The sequence below is a fragment of the Penaeus chinensis genome, chromosome 19 (assembly GCF_019202785.1).
Source record: "Penaeus chinensis breed Huanghai No. 1 chromosome 19, ASM1920278v2, whole genome shotgun sequence".
Taxonomy (NCBI): domain Eukaryota; kingdom Metazoa; phylum Arthropoda; class Malacostraca; order Decapoda; family Penaeidae; genus Penaeus; species Penaeus chinensis.
In genome coordinates, this window is record NC_061837.1 from 3077918 (window position 1) to 3094824 (window position 16907).

Here is a 16907-nt window from a genome sequence, read left to right on the forward strand (position 1 = left end):
GATTTTCCCTTTTCTAGTTAATCTTTATTGTTAGAACGTCGAAATGTTTAAATGCATGTGATTTTTATGTAGCTATGTGTTTTCCAAGTGACTGCAATTGTTTGGTTGTGACTCTGTTTATATGCTTGCATGTTTTTTTATGATTTACATGTGTCTTTTAAAATATGTTATTACTAAGACATCACTGAAGCTTTCACCTGATATCGAGACTTTTTTTTTTATCCAAAATGGTATTCTTATTTGGTCATCAGTAATGTTATATATTAATTTCATACAATTTCAAATCAGTACGTTCTCTCGTAAGACAATATTTTTTCCCTTTAGTAGAAAGTACTAAGAATTATATTTCATTGATATAATTTGCTAACAATTACGTTATTCCTATGACTGTCTTTACCATAATCCATACATAATTCTGTTACCGTATTTCTCAATTTAGAACCTGTTATTGCATTATCATTTGCCAAACTGTTCCATCGCCCGATCATTATTATCTGAGAATAAGGAACAAGTAAAAAAAAAAAAAAGCATGTTATCGTAATTTGTTATATGTTAGCAGTGGGTATATACTTTTATTTTGATCACTGACATCATAATTGTAATATTATTTATTTAGTAACGGTGATATAAAAGTCGAAGTCTATCAAATATAACGATGAAGTCTAGCCGAGAAATGGTTACTAATGTCATTATCAATTATCTCTGTCTTCTCCCCTTTCTCGCTCTCTTTCTTCCTTTTTTTCTCTCTCTCCTCTTACTCCCTTTTTTCTCTCTCTCCTCTTCTCTTTTTCCTCTCTTTTTGTCTTTTGTCTTTCTCCCTTTTTTTCTCTCTCTTCTCTTTCTCCTTCTCTTTCTTCCTTTTCTCTCTCTCTCCTCTTCTCTTTCTCCCTTTTTCCTCTCTCTCTTCTCTTTCTCCTCTCTTTTTGTCTTTCTCCTTTTTTTCTCTCTCTCTCCTCTTCTCTTTCTCCTCTCTTTTTGTCTTCTGTCTGTCTCCCTTTTTTCTCTCTCTTCTCTTTCTCCTCTTTCTCCCTTTTTTCTCTCTCTCCTCTTCTCTCTCTCCCTTTTTCCTCTCTCTCTTCTCTTTCTCCTCTCTTTTTGTCTTTTGTCTTTCTCCCTTTTTTCTCTCTCTCCTCTTCTCTTTTTCCTCCTCTTTCTCTCTTCTATCTCTCACTCATTTTTCTACGGCTGTTTCAAATTGGGTCACTTAGGTCAATTTAGCAGAAAGGTCATTATAAACGGAATCGAGTCGGTAGTTGTTCTGTAGAGGAAATCGCAATCTATACAGGAAGAAAAATTATCAGTATATAAATCAAATCATTTAAGTTCTTTTTTATCTTGGAAAACCGGTTCATTTAACAGTTTTTTTTCATAACGATAATTATTTATTTGACCATAAATTAACATGAAATACTGGCATAAAATCTACTTCATATCTTTAAAGGAAAACTAATAACGTTGGACACGACTTGCTATTTAATACTTTATTATTACTATTTCATTATTTCTTGACTTTTGCTTAAGCGAGGAGAAATAGTTGTATGTCCTTTTGGTAAATGTTATCCTCTTATTCTTCGAAAGACAAGAAAATGAAAGCTGTTACCATCATCTTTTATTTTATATTTACATTTAGTTATGATAATCACGAAGCGAACAAAGTTAGAAAAGTTACATATATCTTTAAACTATAAGTCTGTTACCAGACCTATAGTTTAAAGAAATGAGCATTGTGGGCCTTGGGGTACAGCGGACAAACCAGACTTTGAGAGTGGCAGACAGAGTCTTGATAATAGTAATAATAATGGTGATAATGTTAATCACTCACTCACTCGTTCTCTGTCTCTTTTTCTTAGTATGTCTCGGTCGTTCTCGGTCGAGAATGGAGAACAGAGGGAGGGAGAGGGGGGGAGGAGGGAACACATGCATAGACGGGTGTAAATGAAGTGGACAAGCAACTAAGGTAATTGAATTGGAGCACAAGGGGAGGAGAGAAATCAAATTAAGTAAAAAACAAGTACAATGCTTAGTAGAATATTTGCTTTTATATTTTCTTACCTAATTCGTTGTGTTTCTTCTCGTTTCTCTTATCTTTGGTAAATATTTTTTGTTTCCTACGTCTTTTCAAATATCTTTTGTGGCGAGAATAACCCTTTCGTTAGAGTTGATAGATTATTAAAATTTTATAATTCGAATCGTATTTAAAAGAAAAAAAAATATAGTTTATTTATACATCGGTTGAGAACTAATTCAAGCAATGATGCACATGAAAGAAAATCCCGGATAATGTAATTTTTCTTATTCATTGCTTCCTGGCCATCACAAAATATGCTAGGTTGATTAAACATTGTGTGTGGTTATAAATAAATGTGATATAACATGACTATCATGTTTATAATTGAGATGATAGAATAAGAAGAATGATAAACGAATATCAAAAAAGAAACAGAAGAAAAAATAGATATGAAATTTCATATCCTTTAAAATGAGTAACGCTTGTTTGATTTTTTTTTTCCTTTTTATCGATGTTAAATATGTTTTCTTTGAATAAAATTAGACTTTCGTTTCCTTTCTAATGTATAATGACGAGCCACCTGATTTACATACTATCTTGAGCCTGCGTCGTGTCTGAAACGGAGTTGGAAATATAAAAACCCCGATTTCTGATATATATCTTTAGATCTTGGTGACAGCATCGTTAACGTCTCTGACTCGCACTTTGAAGTATCCAGGATCGAGACCAAATTTAACCCTCTTTAACTTCGGGAAAAGTTAACAGGTGTTTGATGACACTTGCTCGTGTTTGGCGGTTCACGAGTGTTCTCCAAGGAGATAACGTCCCCCTCTCGAGGTCAGAGGTCACTCAGGTCAGCAGCTATGCAGAAAGGCAGCAACAGGCCACTTGATTATAACCTTAGTTGTTCATTTGCTGGTTCTGGTTGGCCGACTCGGTAGTTTTGCAGTATCTTCGATTTAATTTATAATATATATATTTTTTTTTAATCTTATCTTCGGACAACTACCAGTTTCATCACATTTATCTGCTAATTTATAATATAAAAATAGGTGAGTCATCAGTCATTTTTAGTTATATCAAGAATATTTTGTTTTGTTTAAATTCCATATACGTTAAGATAATTTAAATCTAAGTTTTAGTTTTGGTTTTTCTCCAATCTTTCCATGAAATGTAAATTCATCCGTATATATATACATATATACACTTTTTATATGTAATCACGAGAAGTGTGTATGAATTGTGGTAATGGCAGTCGTAGAAATAACAGTGAGGATAGAGGACAAATAATAATTTGTATAGACTACTATCAAAAACTAACTTTTAATTTGTTAAAGAAATATTGCAATTCGTATCTAATATTAATATATAACACGATTGATGACTAATAAAGAAACGCATTTTGAATTCTAGATAAAAGTCTAGTTATCAAGTAGGAGAGGTATCAGTGTTTTCGTCATAATAATAATAACATATTTTAAAAGACGTATGTAATTCATAAAAGCATGTAGGCCTATAAACGTAGTCATAACTAAACAAATGAAATCACATACATGCATAAATACATGCATATATATATACATATATACATATATATAGAGAGAGAGAGAGAATAGACATACAAGCATACAACATATCAGTACACTATATATTATGTACAGGAAACAGTTCTGGAGGCAAAGCAAATTTCATATCACTGCAAAATGTGCAAGACGCTCAAGTCGCATAAACTTACACAATACTTACTTTGTTGCTCCTACCCTATCGAACAAACAACACTTTTTTTTTTTCTTTTCTTTACCTACTAGATGATATATAAGTAATGTAAGCACAATGGCACAACCCTTCAGGCATATACAGCCGGTGTCTGATTGGCAGCCTTCTACATAAATAGAGGCATAGCCAGTTTAGATTAGCATGTACACTTCTCTGTAAATATATATATAATATTTTTTTTTTATCAAATCAAATTTATTCCTCTCTCTCTTTCTCTCTCTCATCAAATAAATCTCTCTCTTCTCTCTCTCTCCTCTCTCTCTCTCTCTCTCTCTCTCTCTCTCTCTCTCTCTCTCTCTCTCTCTCTCTCTCTCTCCTCCTCTCTCTCCTCCTCTCTCTCTCTCTCTCTCTTCTCCTCCCCCCTCTTCTTCTCTCTCTCTCTCTTTTCTATCTCTCTCTTTCTCTCTCTCTCTCTCTCTCTCTCTACCCCCCCCCACCATCTATCTCTCTCTCTCTCTCTCTCTCTCTCTCTCTCTCCTCTCTCTCTCTCTCTCTCTCTCTCTCCTCTCTCTCTCTCTCCTTCTCTCTCTCTCTCTCTCTCTCTCTCTCTCTCTCTCGTCTCTCTCTCTCTCTCTCTCTCTCTCTCTCTCTCTCTCTCTCTCTCTCTCTCTCTCTCTCCTTCTCTCTCTCTCTCTCCTTCTCTCTCTCTCTCTCTCCTCTCTCTCTCTCTCTCTCCTTCTCTCTCTCTCTCTCTCTCCTCTCTCTCTCTCTCCTTCTCTCTCTCTCTCCTTCTCTCTCTCTCTCTCCTTCTCTCTCTCTCTCTCCTTCTCTCTCTCTCCTTTTCTCTCTCTCTCTCTCTCTCTCTCTCTCTTCTCTCTCTCTCCTTCTCTCTCTCTCTCTCTCTCCTTCTCTCTCTCTCTCTGCCTTCTCTCCTTCTCTCTCTCTCTCTCTCTCTCCTTCTCTCTCTCTCTCCTCCTTCTCTCTCTCTCCTTCTCTCCTTCTCTCTCTCTCTCTCTCTCTCTCTCTCTCTCCTTCTCTCTCTCTCTCTCTTCTCTCCTCTCTCTCTTTCTCTCCTCTCTCTCTCTCTCTCTCTCTCTCTCTCTCTCTCTCTCTCTCTCTCTCTCTCTCTCTCTCTCTCTCTCTCTCTCTCTCTCTCTCTCTCTCTCTCTCTCTCTCTCTATATATATATATATATATATATATATCTATCTATCTATCTCTCTCCGTCTCTCTCTCTCTCCTCTTTCTCTCTCTCCTTCTCTTTCTCTCTCTCCTTCTCTCTCTCTCTCTCCTTCTCCCTCTCTCTCTCCTTCTCTTTCTCTCTCTCCTTCTCTTTCTCTCTCTCCTTCTCTTTCTCTCTCTCCTTCTCTTTCTCTCTCTCCTTCTCTTTCTCTCTCTCTCTCTCCTTCTCTCTCTCTCTCCTTCTCTCTCTCTCCTTCTCTCTCTCTCTCCTTCTCTCTCTCTCTCTCCTTCTCGCTCTCTCTCTCTCTCTCTCTCTCTCTCTCTCTCTCTCTCTCTCTCTCTCTCTCTCTCTCTCTCTCCTACTCTCTCTCTCTCTCTCCTCTCTCTCTCTCCCCTCCCCCCCTCTCTCTCTCCCTTCCTCCCTCTTTATGTAGCACAGGCTATATGGTTAAGTAATTCTCGCAAGTATCTGTATTTATCGTTTATTATAAAAGCACATATTTTTTGTATAAAAAAACAGGAATATTAATTGGCGTATATATCGCTGAATTGCTTTTCCTTAATATCTATTATCCTTTTCCTTCCCCTAACCTACGCAGAGTAATTATGAAACCTCTCTGTACAATGGCAATATAATTTAATGATAGGAATGGGAATGAGTTCGTGCACTGTATCGCGTGTGAAATGATCGATGATTTATGAATAGATTAATAAAAAAGAGAATTTATGAGTGGCATAATAATGACAATAACAACCAGAATGATATTAACATCAATAATAAACATTTCAAGAATGTGTGTGCTTAACGAGTAATTCCCGGATTGGAGTTTCATCGGGACGTCGGGTCGAGTGAGATCGTGCTGATGGATTGATTAGCTCATTATCCACACCAAATCCAGGAGGAGGATTAGCCAATCCCCCTGCATCGGACTGGGAAAACTTCACGTCGGATTCTGTATGATGCGAAGGAGGCTTAGCCAATCCCCCTGCATCGGATTGGGGATATTTGACATAGGTTTGCGATTGATACGGTTGCACAGGGACTGAATAATTCCCTCTCTGATCGACTGGGTTTCCACGCGATGCCGCTTCGAGGTCGACGTCAGGAAGGGCTTCTGTCTCCTCTTGAGGGTCGAACGCGAGGTTCTTGCGGCCCGCGGCGACGGAGGGATTCTGGGCGGGGAAAAGCGACTGTTTAGTTATTTATTCAGTTATCATTGGTGTTGTTATTATGAATTATTATTATTGTTGTTTTTATCATGAATTACTATTGCTGTTGTTTTTATTGTGAATTATTGTTATTGTTATGGTTGTTATTATTATTATTGTAGTTATTATGGATCATTATTGTTTTATTATGAATTATTATTAATTATTATGAATTATTATAATTACTATTATTATTATTGTTGTTGTTATTTATTATTCATTATTCGCTATGTACCATTCATTATCATCTATTATTATGATTATTTATCTTTTTTTTCGGTAGGTACTATACTACATAAGCAAAATCAATTTATCTTTTCAACATAAAAGATTGTGATAACTTACATTTAATATACATCCATATATAATTTCATATAAATCCACATGCATTTTTTTGGGGGGGAAGGGGACGTAGTGAGCTAACCTCACTACAGTCACCGTAAGTTACAATTAACGAGACGAATCCAGACTCACCTTCTGTATCGTGAAAATCGCTTCCTCGTAAGACGGCAGTTTGTCCACCAAGTCGTCGTATTTTGGAGGGAGGTCCTCAGTAGCCGGCTATAAAGTGAAGCAAAATGCACTTGACTGACATAATTGTCAACTAGTTATCTACTTCCTCATGTCTTTGTTAATCGTCTAGTAACTTAATCAATATGAGCTAATGATAACTTTAATTTTAAAGCTGGAGGACATGTTAAAACAGGTATGAATTAAGTCTCATTTTTACTAATTTTCGAGCATATTCTTCTAAAATGCCATTAACTCTATCGCTCTATCGTGTTAACAGAAGAGTGTATCCTAAACATTTTTTTAGGTGGGGGGGGGGGGGGTGCGACCCTGAACACAGTTCTCTTAGTTTAACGATCCTCAAAAAAGAAAACATCTCCGTTTAACCAACTTTTAATTAACATTTATCTTCAATGTCTAGAATTACATTTCTCTTCATTATTCCAATGACGTTCGACGTTTTCGGGAAACATTTTAGGACGAAATATTTAAAACTCGCCCAACTCAATTAATTAGAATCAATAAATTAATAAAGTATGCTTTCTACAAGGTTCATAAATAAACTCACCTCACACTGTCGCTGATGGGACTGCAAGTAGCGTATCAGCCCCGGGAGTCTGCGCAGTCGGTGCCTTTTAGGAAGATTAAGAATTATTTATTTTATTTGTACTAAGCAACAGAAATAAGAGCGGGAGAGAGAAATTGAGGAAGAAATTGAGAGAGGAAGAAAAAGAAATATGAAAGTATCACTCATGTGAACACTTAAACACTTGTTTATGAGCATTGCAGGTCCCTAACTCGCCAAGTTTTATATTAGTTTCTCTTCAATTTGAACTGTCTTTGTGCTATTGAAATTATAGTAAAGTTATCATTGTGTATTACCTTGTAAGTACTGAGTAGCCCTCTACAAATCTACATTTGTATTTATGTTTACCCAGTCTCTCTCTCTCTCTCTCTCTCTCTCTTCTCTCTCAATATATATATATATATATATATATATATGCCCAATTATCCATCTACCTATCTCTCTATCTATCTCTGTTTACACATCCATCCATCCCGTGCGTCCTCCTCATCCCTCCATATCTCCCCGTCCCTTCCTCCCTCCTCCTCTCCCACTCTCCCTCCTTTTTTCATCGCCTACCAGTGGAGGGATCCCCAAAATGATGCTTATTATGTATATACCCCCAAAAAATATAAGGGACCCCATCTACGTACTCAATTCCCAAGGCCTCTAAACATGTAGCTGCTTCAGCCTTCCTTTCCTTTACCAAGAAATCCCTGACTCCTAAAAATACTCACATGCTAATGATACCATACGAGGAGGCCAGGACGAGGCAGATGCTGATAGCAATACACACGACGAAGGCCATGTTTACTGCCACTTCCAGGCCGAGATGTGGGACTTCGCTAAGAACGAGGGAATGGAGGCTGAGTTCTTTGGTTCTCCTGTTATATGTGTATTAACATATAGTTTATACCATGAGGGGTGTTGGGTTTAATGGTGTGTGTGTGTGTGTGTGTGTGTGTGTGTGTGTGTGTGTGTGTGTGTGTGTGTGTGTGTGTGTGTGTGTGTGTGTAGAAGTATCTGTGACGAAGCATAAGAATGAATTAATTCATTGTCATACATTTTCTATATTTGTCTTAGTGACGAGTCTTCTCTCTCTCTCTCTTTCTCTCACTCTCTCTTTCAATATTAGTCTGTCTCTCTCCTCTCTCTCTCTCTCTCTCTCTCTAGTATACGGTGTATGTCATGAGAGGTTGTTGGGTTTAATAGTGTGTGTGTGACGAAGCGTGATGAAGTAATTTATTGTCATACATTTTCTAAATTTGTCATAGTAAGGAATCTCTCTCCTTCTCTCTCAATTTTAGTCTCTGTCTCACTTCTTTCTCTCAGTCTCAGTCTTTCTCCTTCCCTCTTACTCTCTTAACCAATGCACTTACCAATAGGAAAATTCAAAGAAATCCCCACCATTCTTGCAAGCACAGAAGTTGTCTCTGCATTCGGCAAGCTCATGTTGACAAGTAGAGTCGTCACTACATCTCGCACCAACGTAGCCTACAGAGAGAGTAGGGTTAATGAGATTTGATAATGGTAATAAGATTGAGTAAAAAGTATAATGTACAAAAAAATAAGCAATGGTAAGGTGATTGAGATGATTAGATAGAAATAAATAGCGTGGGATGGGGGTCTCTCAATATGTATATATGTATGCCTATGAAATTTATATGTGTGTGTATGTATTATTTTGTTATTCGCTTTGTTTTTAGTTTGTTTTATTTATTCTAATGGCTCTTCAAACAAGGGGAAAGAGATGGCATTATTAATGTTAAAATTAATACGAGTTCTGATCACAGTATTAATAATAATGATAACACAGTCGTAATATTGATCATAACAGCTATACCTCTATTATTAGCATTGTGAATTTGGCCAGTTCATCCAATCTTTCAGGGATAAAAAACTCTGTACACAAGTAACTTACTACAGGGACCGCAATAATACAGTATTGTTCCTCTTCCGAACTCCTTTGTATAAGAGACACATTTCCCTTCACCGCATCCGCAGTGTCCCAGGGATGAGGTATTTGCTGACTCTGAAAGGGGAAAAAATATAGTGTTCTCGGGTTCCTAAGTAAAATTTGTTTTAATTCTATATAGAGGATATATATATAATTGATTTATATATTGGTATTATATTGAAAACGAGACGATAGCATTTGAATTAAGAATGAGCCGATGAATAAGCAATACTTGTAACTGTTTCGTTTTGTCTTTGCACACGTTACTAGATCTGTTTGTGTGTTAATTTCGTAGTATAGGAACATACAGTTCGAACTTACTGTTGCAATAGGGAGCAGAAGGGAAGTTACTGTTTTTTGCAAGAGCGATGTCTAAGTTTGGCAGATGTATGTAGCATTGTTCGTCAGTCTGACAGCTTATCGCCTCCAGGTTGATCTTTTGAACTGCAGAGATAAGTTTTGATGTTGACAAAATTACGAGCATTTCAACCGTAGTAATACAAACATGTGCGTATATATTAGTATATGTTTCCGTTTAAAAAAATACTGTTCGAGCAATTTTCTTCCGATTGTACAACCACATACCATAGTGTTAAGTCATCACACATCATGAAAAAAATCCCCCTATGGATTCACACTACTCATTCTATATCGACAGGTTTACTCCTCACTGGCTTTGCATACTCACACGCGAAAGTTGGGATAAGTATTTTCCCCGTAGACACTGGAGGAAATTCATCTCCTTCTCTCTCCATAGGACTTAGCTTAGCTGCTGCATCGACTTCCCCCGAGTCTAAGTCAGGACCTTCACTGCTACACCTGGAGATAGTGAGCGCAAGTACTAACACCTTCCTACACACAATCGACATCTTGTGGGGCTTAGAATACACTGTGCACCCTGTCCTTCCGCGCTTCCTTTATCAATACTCTTCCCCTTGTAACGCTGTCCCTCTCCCTTCCCCAACCCCTCCCATTCCCCCAATGCCCAGACTCTCCATCCCCCCCCCCATGCCCAGGCCCTCCGTCACCCCCCCCCCCCCCATGCCCAGGCCCTCCGTCACTCTCCTTGGCTTGGACGCCACGGTTGCATAATGGGTGTATATTAATGTTCTGGTAGAAACTGGATGAGTTCTAGTAAGATCCTAGGTCGTAAAACAACTTATATATATATATATATATATATATATATATATATAAGGTAGGGATTGAGAACTCTCTCTGAATCCTAACGTCAGATTGACGTATTAAGGCATTACAGTTATACCCCGCCAGCCTTGGGGTATCTAGACTGGCTTCAGACTGTTTTTAGTATGGTATATGATACAGTCATAGATTATAGACCCTTAGTCCCTGCAGTAAAAGTAGAAAAATGTATATGCGCGCGCGCTCCCACACACACGGATATAACGGCCGCCCCACTCTTGTTAATGTGATATTTTGCATCCCTTAAAGTAATGCATGACACTTAAAAACATATGAATGGTTTAGGCAGCAATTTAAATGCAGTTATGCTCAAAAATCAATATTTTGCACATCCCTAACATGGGTCCTTGACATCTTGTTTTATAATCCTCACCTCCCCACTGTCTAATATCTTGAATCCGCTATTGCTCCTTCACTCCCTTGTCCTTTCTCTATTTTCTCTTTTCTACCGTTGCTCTTGTTTTCTCTTCCACTTCTCTTTCTATCCCTCGTCTTCTTATTCTCCTTCGTGTCGCTGGAGCCAGTCTAGTCCAGTTAAGGCTACCAAGGTTACTTTCCTCTCATATACACACAATCCGTGAGGTTATGGCCCCTCACGTTACACTTGTTAGCCGGGATTACCCAGTACACATTTTCATCTATGTCATTATAATCTATCAATAATATAATAAGTTATCGTTAATATAATTGTAATCTATTAATACTAATTATAAGATATGTGTATTATATTAAAAAACTATGTATAATAATATTAAGAGCATAGAGTGTATTTCATCTTATCATTTTTTCATTCCGCTGTTTACTCCTCAACAAATTTATAAATATTCACAGCGTACACTATGGTTTCAAAACACAATATAAAGAAATTGGTATGTTAACCTCTTTGAAAAAACATAAGTGTTACTCCGGCGGATTCTGTTTGCACAATAACCAGGAAAACAACATAGGTTTTTGTTATGTCATCGTTAAGCTAGGACACGTTCCTCCCTACAGTCCAGTAGATTTTTTTTTTAATATTTGTAGAGGGATCATCGGTAGTCGATTTAAATCACTTACGATTTTGTTTTTATTTTTATTTATGTTTCGTGTGTTTGTATGTGTTTATTGACAAATAGAGTGATTTCTGTAGTTCATCGATTCAAATCACTGCCGTTGTTATCTAATTATGTATCGTATATATTTGTATATGAATATGTATATGTGTATATATATATTTATATATATATATATGTATATATATATAGATATGCCATACTGTCATCCAGAGAGAGAGAGAGAGAGAGAGAGAGAGAGAGAGAGAGAGAGAGATACACGGCGAGAGGCGAGAATAGGATCTTTGCTGTTCCTTAAAATTGACTTGCATTTGATTTAAGTTCCATTACGCGACTGACATGGATCCATACCACACAAGATCAATATAATAATCTTTTTTTTTTTTTATTTATTACCATTATTATTATGAAGATTTGATCCCCCCATTTCCTTGTTTGTTGTTATCGTGGGACTGGGGGGGGGGGGGCTGGTAGGAGAAGGAGACTGAGGGAGCACCTCTACCTTGGACCTTTGCCTTCGCTTCAACTAATTCTACAGGGTCTTTCTTTCTCCTCTTTCCTTTTCGTTCTCTTCATCCCCTTCTCCTGTCCACGTATCCTCATCGTCAACTCATTTTTTTGCCCTTTTCACCACAATACATTTATCATAATACAATACTTTTGAATACGTCGCACATGACCTCAGATGTTGACACAGCAGAAAAAAATATATATAACTTAATGAATACTACTACTATGACGATTGAAATAATTACACATGAACTGAAATCAAGCAAGGATGGAAAGCGTAATTCATGGTTTAAGGGAAAAAGGGGAAAAATAAGTTTATGGAGAATGATAGAATAATAATAAATAATGTCATGTCGCTATCGTTACTTCTGCAACCTCGAATATCATACAAGAATAGTAGTGTTTAGTTACCTTTTTTATTTGTATTTATCTTTGCTGGTCTTCTCCACAACACCTGTGACATAAAAATGCTAAAACTTTGAAAGACATTCACTATATATAATTCGTATCTCATCACTAGTATTATACATACACGTGATATTGCCCACGCTTATACACGGTGACTCAGTACTCAGTCGGTGTTTGATTACCACACGTAGACCAATTGTCCAAGGGCGATGATTTCGGTTGTTTTTCGTGTTTGTGTGAAAACCATTTTTTTTTCTTGTTGTAATTTGTATGGTTTTCTTTATTATTCCTATTATTTTGATTAACATTCATTATCATTATCATTATTATCATAAATGTCAACATAATTATGATAATTATAATAATAATAATAGTTATCATTAGATTTTTTAAATTAATATGATCATTATTATTATTACTATCATCATTATTGTTAATGCTTTTCCGAATTGTTCTAATATCACTTTTACGCAGTATTATTATTTGATGTAAGATAATAAAGGGTAAATGAAGTGTATAGAATTAACATCAACAGAGATTAACAGAACTTGTTTATTTTTGTTGTATATATATGATACATGTATTCTATAAACGGGAATGCGTTATGTAGATATATAGGTAGACAAATCAGATAAAAAGGACACTTCCCTGTAAATCGTACTTCGAAAATCACACAGTTTACACACATTATACTAGATTTAAATCTACATTTAACTGTATATTATACATATATTTGCATCAGATAATTCCTCCCTTTTTAAAATCACGTGTATTCAGATGGTTAGATAAGAAAATAGAGTAGATACTTACATGTAGTGTAGTGTGTGTGGTGTGCGTGGGTGTGTGTGGTGTGTGGGTGTGTGTGTGGTGTGTGTGTGTGTGTGTGTGTGTGTGTGTGTGTGTGTGTGTGTGTGTGTGTGTGTGTGTGTGGTGTGTGTGTGGTGTGTGTGTGTGTGGTGTGTGTGTGTGTGTGTGTGTGTGTGTGGTGTGTGTGTGGTGTGTGTGTGTGCGTGTGCGTGTGCGTGTGCGTGTGCGTGTGCGTGTGGCGTGTGCGTGTGCGTGTGCGTGTGCGTGTGCGTGTGCGTGTGCGTGTGCGTGTGCGTGTGCGTGTGCGTGTGCGTGTGCGTGTGCGTGTGCGTGTGCGTGTGCGTGTGCGTGTGCGTGTGCGTGTGCGTGTGCGTGTGCGTGTGCGTGTGCGTGTGCGTGTGCGTGTGCGTGTGCGTGTGCGTGTGCGTGTGCGTGTGCGTGTGCGTGTGCGTGTGCGTGTGCGTGTGCGTGTGCGTGTGCGTGTGCGTGTGCGTGTGCGTGTGCGTGTGCGTGTGCGTGTGCGTGTGCGTGTGCGTGTGCGTGTGCGTGTGCGTGTGCGTGTGCGTGTGCGTGTGCGTGTGCGTGTGCGTGTGCGTGTGCGTGTGCGTGTGCGTGTGCGTGTGCGTGTGCGTGTGCGTGTGCGTGTGCGTGTGCGTGTGCGTGTGCGTGTGCGTGTGCGTGTGCGTGTGCGTGTGCGTGTGCGTGTGCGTGTGCGTGTGCGTGTGCGTGTGCGTGTGCGTGTGCGTGTGCGTGTGCGTGTGCGTGTGCGTGTGCGTGTGCGTGTGCGTGTGCGTGTGCGTGTGCGTGTGCGTGTGCGTGTGCGTGTGCGTGTGCGTGTGCGTGTGCGTGTGCGTGTGCGTGTGCGTGTGCGTGTGCGTGTGCGTGTGCGTGTGCGTGTGCGTGTGCGTGTGCGTGTGCGTGTGCGTGTGCGTGTGCGTGTGCGTGTGCGTGTGCGTGTGCGTGTGCGTGTGCGTGTGCGTGTGCGTGTGCGTGTGCGTGTGCGTGTGCGTGTGCGTGTGCGTGTGCGTGTGCGTGTGCGTGTGCGTGTGCGTGTGCGTGTGCGTGTGCGTGTGCGTGTGCGTGTGCGTGTGCGTGTGCGTGTGCGTGTGCGTGTGCGTGTGCGTGTGCGTGTGCGTGTGCGTGTGCGTGTGCGTGTGCGTGTGCGTGTGCGTGTGCGTGTGCGTGTGCGTGTGCGTGTGCGTGTGCGTGTGCGTGTGCGTGTGCGTGTGCGTGTGCGTGTGCGTGTGCGTGTGCGTGTGCGTGTGCGTGTGCGTGTGCGTGTGCGTGTGCGTGTGCGTGTGCGTGTGCGTGTGCGTGTGCGTGTGCGTGTGCGTGTGCGTGTGCGTGTGCGTGTGCGTGTGCGTGTGCGTGTGCGTGTGCGTGTGCGTGTGCGTGTGCGTGTGCGTGTGCGTGTGCGTGTGCGTGTGCGTGTGCGTGTGCGTGTGCGTGTGCGTGTGCGTGTGCGTGTGCGTGTGCGTGTGCGTGTGCGTGTGCGTGTGCGTGTGCGTGTGCGTGTGCGTGTGCGTGTGCGTGTGCGTGTGCGTGTGCGTGTGCGTGTGCGTGTGCGTGTGCGTGTGCGTGTGCGTGTGCGTGTGCGTGTGCGTGTGCGTGTGCGTGTGCGTGTGCGTGTGCGTGTGCGTGTGCGTGTGCGTGTGCGTGTGCGTGTGCGTGTGCGTGTGCGTGTGCGTGTGCGTGTGCGTGTGCATGAGAGGTTTATTTAAAAAAAAAAAAATATGGAACTTAACCAAATAAGTTTTTATATTATTTTGATCTGTCAGTTTCATAATTACATGCGACGTAATTCAAGCATTTTAAACACTTATTCTAGATTTCATTACACATTATATTGTTGCGAAATATATAAAATAGAGCCCAGCTGTCACCACCTGGCTATGTCGCGAAACAGGAGGATAAATATGCAAAGTGTATGAGAATAAAAAAACGATTGTTGTTGTTGATGTTACTATACCCCAGCAAGCAAGGCACGCAAACGAGGTGAATCTCAGGCCAAGAAAGTTTAAAATTTTATTCTTCTCAATAGAGGGAGGCATCCTCTCCCCTGCAAAGTACCCGGGATTTAACTCTAACATACTTCCTCGTATAAAAAAAAAAAATAATAATAATAATAATAAAGAAAGAAAGGGATTTGAGAAATAGTAAAACAAAATAATAAATGTGATAAAATAACGGTTGCTCGTTTCAGAAGGACGGAATGTGCTCTTGTTAGCGGAAAGTAAGACGAGATAAAAGGCTTTTCGATATAAATGACTTACCTCACGCGATCGGCTTCCGCGTCTCCAAGGAAATGGCGAGGAACTATCATCACGTTGACGAGACCTTAAAAATAATGATGATAATAATAATAATAATTAAACAAGCAAAAAGTAGATTCATACTTGCCAATGCTCATCACCAAAAAAGAAAAACTATTAAATTATATGAAGTACGAGAGACTTCCACATCGTTAATTATCGACTCTTATAAGACATAAAGAAAACCCCTTTAATAAGGCGAAACAACCTTATAATACATATAAGGAAACCTCTTTAATTAGGGGAGACAACCTTACCTTCCTAACCTGTTGTAGGAGAAGGCGAGGACACCGCACATAGCAATAACAATAACGCTGCTTGCCAACATTTCCAGAATCATGGTCTTGCCGAAGTAAGGGTAGTAACTGGAATTGGTAATGGTGTTTAGTAACCGTCATGGTGGTTATAGAATGTTTGTAAATGCGGTCGTGCTTATGGAATGGTAATTTTTGGTGGTTATAGAATGTTAGTAAATGAGGTCGTGGTTATAAAATGAACCGTGGTGGTTACAGAATGTTTATAAATGATAGAATGCTAGTGATTGTGAGATGGTGAAGGTGTTAGAATATTATTGATAGTGATAAAATATAAGAACTTTTGATGATGAAAAGGATGCAATGATGTGGTAGTTGTAATTGGGAAGTTAAACTATGATATTTATAGAAATGGAGTCATTTTGATTGTGAAGGCGACAGGTGATGGTAAAATAATATAAACATTTATGATAATGTATATATGATATTAATGATAGTGCCAGTATCCTCAGTATCTTTCATGAATAAACGTGTCGCATTATCGATAAACATATTCATATAGACACTTATACAGGATCTCGCTTTGAATGTTCATGTTTTTATTAAACCATATCTCCTCATACAGCAACTTAAACACTACACATGAAACTTGCATCGTTAACAAAATATACTGTACGGATAGGGCTCAATATCCACATTAGTGCCGAGAGGAGCTTACTTAATCCAATAGAAGTTGCGGAGACATGGCCACGGCGACCTTAGGCGAGACGAGGAAAAATCGAACATGAAAGTTGTTTAAAGAGTGCCGTGTGGGTGTATTTTGTTATGAAATCATACACTTAGCTGAGTGAAAAAGGTCGATGTGTGTGTATGTATGTATTTATATGTATATGTAACATGTATATATATATATGTCTGTATATGTATATATGTATGTGTAAGTATGTGTGTGTGTGCGTACGTGTATGTGAGCGTGTGTGTATGTGTACGTGTTTGTGAGCGTGTGTGTGTTAATTTGTGTGTCTGTGTGCACGTGTGTATGTATATGCCTGTATGTATATGTATATCTATTGGTACGTGTCTGTGCTTATGTGTGCCCGCATATATGTATGTGCATACACCAGTGTCCACACATGCATGTGCGTACGTGTGCTTGCAACGAAAATTCTCTCACCAGAAATTAAGGTCGTAGAAGAGGCCATTTTGCACGCATT

General features: G+C 39.2%; 2 protein-coding genes across 3 annotated transcripts in view; both read right to left on the minus strand.

Annotated features, from left to right (window-relative positions):
• Nucleotides 1-5372: 5372 nt before the first annotated feature.
• LOC125035267 lies at nt 5373-10049 on the minus strand. 2 transcript variants are annotated; one of them, XM_047627540.1, is made up of 8 exons: nt 9836-10049; nt 9469-9591; nt 9112-9222; nt 8570-8684; nt 7928-8035; nt 7194-7257; nt 6590-6676; nt 5373-6079 (listed from the first exon to the last, which is right to left on the minus strand). In XM_047627540.1, the coding sequence occupies exons 1-8, from the start codon at nt 10014-10016 to the stop codon at nt 5693-5695; spliced, it is 1176 nt and encodes a 391-aa protein (XP_047483496.1). In that variant the 5' UTR covers nt 10017-10049; the 3' UTR covers nt 5373-5692. The 2 variants fall into 2 exon arrangements, with proteins under 2 accessions (XP_047483496.1, XP_047483497.1); XM_047627541.1 differs by lacking the exon at nt 7928-8035.
• An 850-nt stretch (nt 10050-10899) lies between these two features.
• The window catches only part of LOC125034882, an 11113-nt gene continuing 5105 nt past the window's right edge, over nt 10900-16907 (minus strand). Inside the window, exons 4-7 of the mRNA XM_047626930.1 lie at nt 16868-16907; nt 15697-15804; nt 15097-15464; nt 10900-11003 (exon numbers count right to left, since the gene is read on the minus strand). The exon at nt 16868-16907 is cut by the window's right edge and continues 72 nt beyond it. Of these exons, the coding sequence (XP_047482886.1) occupies nt 10900-11003; nt 15097-15464; nt 15697-15804; nt 16868-16907 (620 nt within the window). The remainder of the gene's footprint in view (nt 11004-15096; nt 15465-15696; nt 15805-16867) is intronic.